Source organism: Amphiura filiformis, chromosome 5 (assembly GCF_039555335.1).
Source record: "Amphiura filiformis chromosome 5, Afil_fr2py, whole genome shotgun sequence".
In the NCBI taxonomy this organism is placed as follows: domain Eukaryota; kingdom Metazoa; phylum Echinodermata; class Ophiuroidea; order Amphilepidida; family Amphiuridae; genus Amphiura; species Amphiura filiformis.
Genome location: NC_092632.1, coordinates 80,439,031 through 80,449,370, shown reverse-complemented (window position 1 = coordinate 80,449,370; position 10,340 = coordinate 80,439,031). Strand labels below are relative to the sequence as shown.

Here is a 10,340-nt window from a genome sequence, read left to right as displayed (position 1 = left end):
TTTATTTATTTTCCAACCGGATATTTTTATGGATTTCATTCACGGGCCCGACTTTCATCCCGCTGGTTTTATGCATGGACCTACTCAATTAGTAAATCCAGCACCTTTTGGCAACAAAATAATTTCATGGTACAAATAAAGTCGCGCGAAGCGTGAAAAAATTGGCACTTTTTAGGCTAAAATGGTCAAATATGAGGTTACTTTGGTCAGAAACCCACATACAGGCGTCAACATTAGGGGATGATTTTATGGACCATCTACCCTATCAAAATATTGGGGGATTTATACCGCACACCCCGGGTCGGATCTACGCCTCTGGTTGCAACGCGGTGTATGTTAAGTCAGTTGCATAGTAGGCTATATGATATGAAGGTGGTTTTTTTAATATAAATTGGCACGATAAAATAATATGAATAGGGGGTGTCTTGAGGTTGAAAATATTTCAAATTGAAAGCCGTAATCAGGAGCGTAGGTGGGAGGTAGTCGCCCCTATGATCACTAAAAGCCAAAAAGGTCCACTTTGTGAGCGTAGCGAGCGAAAAAAACCCAGTTTTTTTAATGCTTTTTCAGTCAGAAAAGGACAAAATTTGCCCATTTGGTTTGGTTTGTTATGCTTTCTTGGTCAAAATTTTAGGAAAAGGTCCAAAACAGGTCCACTTTTTCAAAATCATATTAATTGTTGCATGCCACAGACTTGCATGAGTTGCCGCGCCAGGATAGCAACGTTTGCACAGGATTTTTCCAAAGTAGTTCGGAGAAGGCAAGAGAGGCCATGTGACTTAAATGGGGGAAATTTGCCAAAATGGGCCAAAAATATAAGAACCAACAACTTTAAAACTGTGTTGGTACGTGATGTAGGTCAGCATTCCACAAGGGTCAAGATGTCCGAAGGGGGAGTTTCCTCCTTCTAACCATGGCCAGGAGCTGCCAGGGAGGGGAATGGCTCCTTTTCTTCTTCTCCTCCTCTTTTTCTCCCTCCCTTTCTCTCTCCTTCTTCTCTTTCTCTTTTTCCTTCCTTTTACCTCTTTTTTGAAAATCATAGGGGGGGCAATTGCCCCCCTTGCCCCCCCTGTGGCGCCGCCCCTGCCAACATGCACAGCTTTGTCCTGATATCACTTTTGGGGTTTTAACAAAATGTTTAACCTCTACTGTAGGCTAATTGGCATGGCAGCTGCATAAGGTATCTCTTTGATAGCTGATAATGCCCAGCCATTCAGCAAGTGGCTAATGACCTTGATAGGCTTGAATGAACACTGTCATCTGCTACAAAACCATCACACTCTAGGACCTGGTCACGCCATAATGCTACAGGGAGCACAGTACTTTAACAATGGAGTGAAAGACTCATTATCAAGGCAGTGTCATTACCGCTCATGCACTGATCAACCACACGATCATTCCAGTGGCGTACCGTGGCCGCCCCAACCCCGGGGGGCTGAAGAAGAAACAAATTTGCCGCCCCTTCCTTAACAGCCCGAAAAGGTTGACCCAATTTTTTTCACGGTCGTTTGAAAAGTGAAGAGCAAAAAAAAAAAAAAAAAAAAAAAAGGGTTTTAGGCGCTAGCGCCCTAAAAGCAACCTTTTTCAATTTTTTTATGCATTTTCAATTTTGGCGCCCTTTTTCTTTGCTAATTCGTCACTTTGCCGCCCCTTCGCTTTTGCCGCCCTTCGTTTTTGCCGCCCCTACTTTGACCCCGGGGCTGGCGCCCAAAGCCCCCCAAAAAAATACGCGCATGCATTCGGGAAGCACCGTAAGAAAACTTGGCAATTGGTGGCAAGAAAGTTTCGCACCACGGACGTCGAGAGGGGGGGGGGAGGGGAATCGATTTTTGGCGAGCTGTTTGGAAATTTTACACCCCGGGGCACACCGACACCGCCTGGCTAATAATTATTTGGTGCAGAAGGGACACTAAAATGAATACACGGGATTGATACACGTGAATTGCTATGCACGATTTTGATATCAGACGAAAATCTTCTGATACCGGGTTAGAAAATGATGAATATCTCCCGTCATGATTTTTTTCTCAAGAAACCAGATTTGGTCTCATAAACTTGGAAATACGTGTTGAACAGATATGATAGTCGCTAGAATGCGCTTTGAAAATTGGCCGTGCGCTTTGAACTCAAAATTTGACCATTTTATATTGCGTTGGTCCTGTTATGGACTACAGCGTGCAACGTGTAGTACAGCTGCACTCACTGTAGGCAAGTCGATGACCATTGACCTCAATGGGGTATACAAGCTTAATCACGCACAACCAAGATCGATTACCCGGCTATTGTGAGTAGCCTTAGTTATGTCCCTCAACTAATAGTTTAAAAGAGCTTTAAAGGTTTGAACCAAATGGCTAATCGTGGCTGTGGATTTAACCTACCATGGCGATTCCTGCCATGAAGATATAGGGTCGAAGACACCAGGGAGACACTGTGCGGGGCGCTTAATTTCTTTCTGCAACCATAATGGGCCGCAATATATCACTAACCGCATAGTCCGAGGCAAAGTTCATTATTGTCAGGGTTAGGGTCTTAGGGTTAGGGTTAGGGGTTAGGGGTTAGGGTTATGGTTATGGTTAGGGTTAGGGTTAGGGTTAGGGTTAGGGTTAGGGTTAGGGTTTAGGGTTTAGGGTTTAGGGTTAGGGTTAGGGTTATGGTTAGGGTTAGGGTTAGGGTTATGGTTAGGGTTAGGGTTAGGTACTATGTGTTATCGCATTGCGGCCCATTATGGTTGCAGAAAGAAATAACGCGTGCGGGCGGTATAGCGATCGCATATTTGACGTGTTCAAACGTTTTCCTAGGCCTTTTTGGGGCGCTCACAACGGCGGGGGTACCTTATTGGCATGACTTTGTGAAAAGCTTCTAATTTCACTCTTGGCTTGCTAGATTTACTTCGCAATTGTTTTGCTAAAAGTATGCCCAGCTTAAAAATAAAACCACAATTTGCTTGGATTTTATTTTATTATTGTTTTCTGATATGCACAGGATAAAATCTTGTGCGTATATTCTTTGTTTAAAATACAAAATTAATGGACTTATAAAAACACCAAATAAACCGAGACCGTTGACCTTTGCATGGCTTAAACCAGTTTACCGCCTCTCAGAGCCCGATAGACGATGACCAACACTATGGACTACAATAGCCTAATCTCAATGGCATAGTCCAATAACCTCAAATAAACAATCATAGTGCAAAATTTGACCTAATTTGCTGAGTATGAGTTTTTGTGCCCAAAGTTTCAAAGTCATTCAATGAATGTACAAATATCCGTGTGCTGATAGATGCGCATGTTATAGATCCTAGTGCAAGTTGACCATCAGGCCAAAAAAAAAGATGTTTGTTTGCCCTGAACCGACCGGCCCTATAAATTTTGGAAACCAGAAAAAAGGTGTTTTTTTTCTATTTACTGTACAAAAGAATACCGACCCTATTTTTGGAAATTCCTGCAAAGTTTCAAATTGTTGCATTCTGAAGATGTACAAAAATGTATTTTAGAACTTGTGTTCAACATTTTAGTTGTTTTGTAATGTGAGTTGATTCATTTTGACACCAAAATTGTCTGATTTTTCATATTTTGAACCTTAATTAATACAAACAGTAGAGTTTGCTAGTAATAAAAAAAAAAGAAAAAGAAAAAAGAAAGAAAGAAAGAAAGAAAGAAGAAGAAGAAGAAAAAAATCCCGCGCCAGCCGACCGACCCAATTTTGAAAATTTATTTGAGGGCAAGCAAACATTTTTTTATTGGCCTAAGATCAAACGAGGCAGTGACTATACAATGTAAATATGAGCAAGGCCATGTTTTTGAGTAGTACTGATAATGATAATTGCACGCTAATTAAATCTGAATATACATTAAAAAACCGATTTTGTAAACAGATAATAGGCCTACTCTGTGATTATTTATGGAAGAAAGTTAATGGAACTGCTCTCATTGAAATAATTGATATATTAAACATAGGCCTACATTATGTTTTGTTAAGGATTAAAATCCGTTCACAAATAAGTTAAGTTTTTACGACATTATTTGACAATTCAATTCATTCAGAAAATGCAAGATGGGATCATGGAGGTAGTAGGCTACTAGTAATCATGCAGTCTTAACTAAGCCTGTTATATACCCAGCAATGTTTGCTTATCTTAATGGTACAAGACAGAAATTTAGAGTTTAAAATTAGAGAGTTGACAGGAAGTTGTAAGAGTTAAATTAATTGTTATGGACATGATTGGTGTAGGCCTACATGTAAGCGCGAAAATGTTGAATGTCAGATCAAAGTCAAGTCACCCCACAATTCTGCGCCAAAAATGTTACAGGTCATCTGAGGTGGAAGTATATATTTGAATTGTCAAAACACCTTCCCCAATCAAACACATTTCTCTTGCATTTGATCATCTTATCATCAATTCCCGCATCAATTTACCACCCACCCCCGCGCGGGGGTACACATAATTATTGCACCACTCCTTAAAAAAAAAAAGTGCCGTGCGCCCTGAAACTTGTAAAGAGGCGACATGCTGCGTTTAGCCGATGAAAGAGTTCGGGAAAAATGTGGAAATGCAGGATTTTTAGCAAAATAACAAGTGTTCTTGCAGTTTTAAGGCTCAATGGCCTCCAGATATATTTCATTTAATATAGGTGTAAATGAAACTGAATAGAATCAACACAAAGAACAAAGAAGTAGCTGTGTGTGTAAATTTTTGATAGTATCAAAATTCGGCAACCATTTCCACTCAGCTCATGCACTTATTGCAATATTGGCAGTACAAAATTGGGAAGGTTTGCGTTCATTAATATTGTTTCAGAAAATACATAACTAATCTGAGACATATACTGGACTGTCAGGAACATAGAATGAACAAGCTTGTGGTGAGTATGACTATCAGTATGGTATCAGTATATCCTGATCAGTGTCGCACTTGTCTTGGTATGAGTGACTATGAAATATTAATTCATAATAAATTCAATAGACAATAATATAAACATGACAATTTTAATAGTCCTAGAACTGTAGAACTCTGGCCATACATGTATGATGTAGTAACCCTTTAACTTTTTTACTTCTACAAAGTTACTCGAGAACTCTAGCTTCGAATTTGCCCAAAATAGTTATGTACATTGTACATGTATTCGAGAGTGTGTTGCTATCGTTTTTCTGTCGGACAGCCGTGCAATTTTTTGCACCGGAGGTTATTTATTCTGTTAATGTTGAAATATGGATGAAAGTTAATTCGATGAGTCAACTGTATCTTTTGAGCAAGATTTTTCTATTTTGGACAGTCTAAAATTTTGCTGAAGTGTAATTTTAGCAACATTTTTGATGCAATCGCCTGTCGTGATCGGCTGTGTTTACTTCTGAACTTCCATTGCTTTACACGGTGTCATGCTTCAGCGAATCCGACTAGATTTTGAATGCAATGGTCTTTAAAGGAGTATTTAATGACCCTAACATCCTCTTTTTATGACATTTTTCAGTAGATATCCACGATAAAAGCTTATTCCCAAAATGTCAGTTGATTCCGATTTTGCGTTTGCGAGTTATGCATGATTATGTGTATTACACTGCTCCACAGATAATGTGTTGTAATTTCGTTCTGGTATAATGTATACCAGAACGAAATTCAAATTTCAAGATATCTTTGCTAAACGAATTAATCCGCAAGAAATTTTTTGTACATACCGTACATTTTGTAAACAGTATGTAGCCAGAGGTTTCCAGTGATATAAAAATCTAAACTTTTTTTGAGAAAAGGGGGGGGGGGGGATGATGTTGTGGATCACGAAATGCCCATATAAATGTTTTAAATGTCAAATTAGGACAGGCAATTTTATTCAAATGATGGGCATTGTATCTCAATTTCTATACGGTAGTGTACCGTTCCAGATTTCCTCAAATTGTCGCCACCCGGGGCATTGCATTTTCCAAAAGGGGGCGTTTATTAGAGGTCATTTTTAGAATGATAATTCCCATTAAAATGTTTAAATTATATGGTGAGCTTAAAACTCGCGCTGAAATGATGAACTATGAACTTGGGAACCATGACTTCCGGTTCACTTTTCAGGTTTACGATAAGATTTTTTCTCAACTACTGACACCATGGTAAGCTTACTATGTCCACAAGATAGCATAGAAATATCAGTATTTTGGAAACATCTTGGTTGAAAACAGTGATGTGTGTGTGTGTGTGGGGGGGTATTTGAAGGGGTGACTATTTGAGGAAATACGATATCAGTCAGCAGCACAAGCTCTGAAGTTCAGTGTTGTTTCTTGCATGTACAATTTTTTGTTCTTATATTTATATATGCGCCACTTTGATTGCAGGCTTAAAAGTATGTACATGTACATTGTACATGCACCAAGTAACTTTTGTGCCTATTTTTGCATTTTTCTCAAAAATTATAGCGCATTGGTGACAAGTAAGATACAAGCTGTATCAAAATGATTGGTACCCATCTGTTTTTATTGATAAGGGATAAGCCTGCATATCAAAATTCAACATAAGATTAATTGTAAAACAAATCATAAACTATACATTCCGGATATTTAAAGAGTATCCAATGTTGTATTTGGAAGAGGCAGGCTTCTCAATAAACATAAAATTTGATGGGTGTACCAATAATTTTGATACACCCTGTATGTACATGTACATTATAGGGGCAAGGACTACAACTCGGGCTACAACTATTGCAATGGAAATTTTATTTAAGCACAGACAACAGTTGTGGAGTTACAGTCAAAAATGAGGGAAAACCAATATTTGATCAATAAATCAATAACTACTTGCCTTGAGTTGCTGAATTTCCAGTGCAGTAGTTGTAGACCTTGCCCCTATAATTAGGGATGACCATCATAATTTCATGTTGCCGCTATTGCTACAAAAGATTGTTTTCTGGAAAGAACTCATCAACAGAGGTATTTTGGTGGTTAAATGGTCAAAATCGGTCAAAAACTTTTGAATTATGACTTTTCAAAGTTTCCCATTCTGACCGGTCATTGGAGCGAAATAAATTGATTTAAGTCTAAAAATACCAATGTGAGCAAAATTGGTATAAGCATATATTTACCTTTTATATTTCTTTATTTTAATATATATGCAAACATGAAACAAGCATATTGTGAAAGTATCAAAGGGGTTTCTTATGAAATGGCACTTTACTAGTCAATAGCATTAAGTATTTCTTCAAACCGAGGCACTGAAATCATGCTTTTAGAAAACATTTGCCAAAAATCATCCATAATGGCGAAATGGCACAAAATCAAAAGTCCAGGTGAACTTTTTTCCACAACAATATACACTACACATAAGAAAAATACTAATGTACTACAAGGGATTTTCAACATAGGGATCCAAACAATCAAGTACCAACATGCACAGCTTTGTCCTGATATCACTTCTAGGGTTTTAACAAAATGTTTAACCTCTATTGTGATTGGCAGCAGCATAAGGTATCTCTTTGATAGCTGATAATGCCCAGCCATTCAGCAAGTGGCTAATAACTGACCTTGATAGGCTTGAATGAATACTGTCATCTGCTACAAAACCATCACACTCTAGGAACTGGTCACTCCATATGCTACAGGGAGCACAGTACTTTAACAATGGAGTGAAAGACTTATTATTGATTAGGCGCGTATTTTAAAAGTACAGCTCCTGTGCGTGTATAGCAGCAAGTCAGTGCAGATGGTATAAATATAAGAAAATGTTTAGGGTTGAAATCAGGTGAAAAATACATCGAATGGGCACGAAACTTCACATTTATGTTCAGAAAGGTGTCTTCTTAGCATGATTCGAAAGGAGTATGGAAATTCCAAAGGGAAGCTGGTGATTTAATTTGTAACTCGAGATCTACTTGTTCAATTTTTTAACCTTTTTACAGAGGGTATGATAGAGGTATTGCTGGCAACTCTGCCAAATTACAGCTCAGTAGGCCACGTTTTTCACCTGAAATTATTGACATGAATATTTTGTGCCATTCTTGAGCAATTAAGCGCACTGTGGCGATGGACCAATTTTGACTCGCACTTACAGGAAATTGGCATTAACATCTCCAATTTTTACAGAAAAATTATGAAAAATAAAAGAATGAGCTCAATTTAGAAATGTATGTGCAAGCAGTGCACAGTTGAGCTCCCTGCATGTATATGGGAGTGTTCTAATCAAGTTGATGGTTCATTGGTCATCCCTACTATAATATACATATCTTACTTGTCACCAATGTGCAATAATTTTTGAGAAAAATGCAAAATTGGCACAAAATTGGCCAGGGTGCAGTACCACCTTAAGACCCTAAGTGGTGAATTCTCAAAATGGTCTGTCAAAAATTTGCTTCCCCTTTCCTTTCGTCATGCCAAAATTTCTTTGCCCCTCTCCTTTTGACATGCCAAAAAAAATTTTTGGGGGGAACCACAAATTTAAAACCTGATTTTGTCTAATCATGTAAATTTAATGTGAGTGTAGTGATCAGGAAATATTGTATACTATATTTTGAACGTTTCCTAACATGTTTCAAATTCAGGACCTTTGTTAGGGTGTAATAAATGGTGCCCAAAAATATGTGCCAAAATTGAAAATTGCTTGTGCCCCCTTTTGGCATGCCAAAAAATGCCACCCCTTTAGCGTACATGTAGTACAATCAAATTGTTATTATTCTTTACCCAAAATGCTGAAATAACAGGAAGGGTTCCAGCCATAAGCCAAAAGAGCAAGGTAAAGTGACAAAAAACAAAAACAAAAAACACAGGTAATTTTTGGATGTTTAAAATCCTATGAGGACTTAAAAGTTAATTAACCTTAACACCCGGCCCTAGCTGCTTTTTGGCGAGGGGAAGGAAAAAAAGTGAAGGAAGAAAGAAAGAAGAAGAGAAAACTGTTTTTCTCGGGTGCGGTTTTGAACCACCGACCCCTTGGGTGCCAGACACGTGCAATGGCCTACCTAAAGGTGTGTAGCTTGCCCGGCCAAGCTTTCCACCACCTGGAACTGGTTTTGTGTTGTTTAGTACGGTTAGGTTTAACCAATATAATTACAATTATTCTATATTTACCAAGGCCCATATGATCCGATGCTCAAGATGGCACCATCTGCCAAGAGGAGGAGCAAGTTTCTCAACAAGTAGCAGAAGATTTGATGATCTATGGGGAAAGATGGCAAGTGGACAGGTAAAGAAAATTTCCTTTTTTTACCAACATTCTTTATTTTATTTAAATATATTTCTTCAGGTACATTTTAAATTTATTTAAATTCTTATTTCAATTATTTCACCCCGGGTGGACTGTTGCAACGGTGTGGCACTTGCTGGTGTAACAAGCTGATTTTGTTCGTTTGTTAGTTAGACTGCAACAAGGTGATTTTTCCAATTTTGTCTTCTTCCAAGAGAGAACTACACAGGAGTGCTCATCTTAAGAAGGGTGAAATTAGACTCCGAAGATGACCGCGCTGGTGATCTACCAATGAACTACCCCTCCAACTGATGGCAAGACTAGGTTCCTGTGACCAGTCATTGTCCGTAATGACATTGCACATCCCAGTTCACAGTGCATGTTCTGCTCAGCTGACTCTAGCTCAAGGGTCTGCTGGGTAATATAGGGGCATTGACTTAGCACACTGGTTTACGCTACTCATACCAGCTGTTCCTAGCCTGAAAGTAGGATGGAGTGCCCAATCTCTGATGATGATTTAATTAAATCTATCTCTTGAGGGAAGCATGGCGGTTGTGCACACTTAAAACCGGTTTAACCCACCAGAGTCTGGTCTTAAGTCCAGAGACCTCAGAGAATCAATTGATGCCTACCCAAGACAAGGAGCAGGGGCTATTTTAGCGTGCCTCCTGGCACGTTCGTGCAGTGAGATTAAAAATCTGTGCAGTGAGAATTAAAAATCTGTGCTTAAAATTTTATAAATATATATATACGGTCGCATGTCATAAGTTGGGTATGCTAAAAGGGTGGAGGGATTACACTTTCCTGAAAATTGAGATACAAATTTGATTGGCTTTCTGTAACCCCATATCCTACAGCAGTGGTTGATACCTCATTTTAAGCCTAATATTATACTCTTTCAGTCTACTGAAGCATATAATTATACATTATTCAGTAAAAAAATCACATCAGTTGAAATGAAAAATGCCAGGGGTGGAGGAGCAGGCGGATGTGGAGCAGGCGGATGCGGGAGTGTGCAATAGGGCCTACATATGAAAATTCACATGTCAGCATGTCAAAACTACTGCATGGTTACTTTTCAAATCTAGGGCGGGTATGATGTATTGATAGCTTTGAATGTTGAATTTGTACAACTAAAACAATTACTGACTACTTAAGGTGGTACTACACCCCCTGATCAATTTTGTGA

At 38.7% G+C, this 10,340-nt stretch overlaps 1 protein-coding gene across 2 annotated transcripts in view; it reads left to right on the top strand.

Moving 5' to 3' along the window:
• The first annotated feature begins 4,493 nt into the window (after positions 1 to 4,493).
• Positions 4,494 to 10,340, top strand: part of LOC140153801 (uncharacterized) — a 152,868-nt gene continuing 147,021 nt past the window's right edge. For both annotated transcript variants that reach the window (XR_011859148.1, XM_072176657.1), the window contains exons 1-2: positions 4,494 to 4,862; positions 9,041 to 9,151. Coding sequence is in view for 1 of the 2 variants with exons in the window: in XM_072176657.1 (XP_072032758.1) it covers positions 4,848 to 4,862; positions 9,041 to 9,151 (126 nt within the window). In the remaining variant the exon portion in view is untranslated. The remainder of the gene's footprint in view (positions 4,863 to 9,040; positions 9,152 to 10,340) is intronic.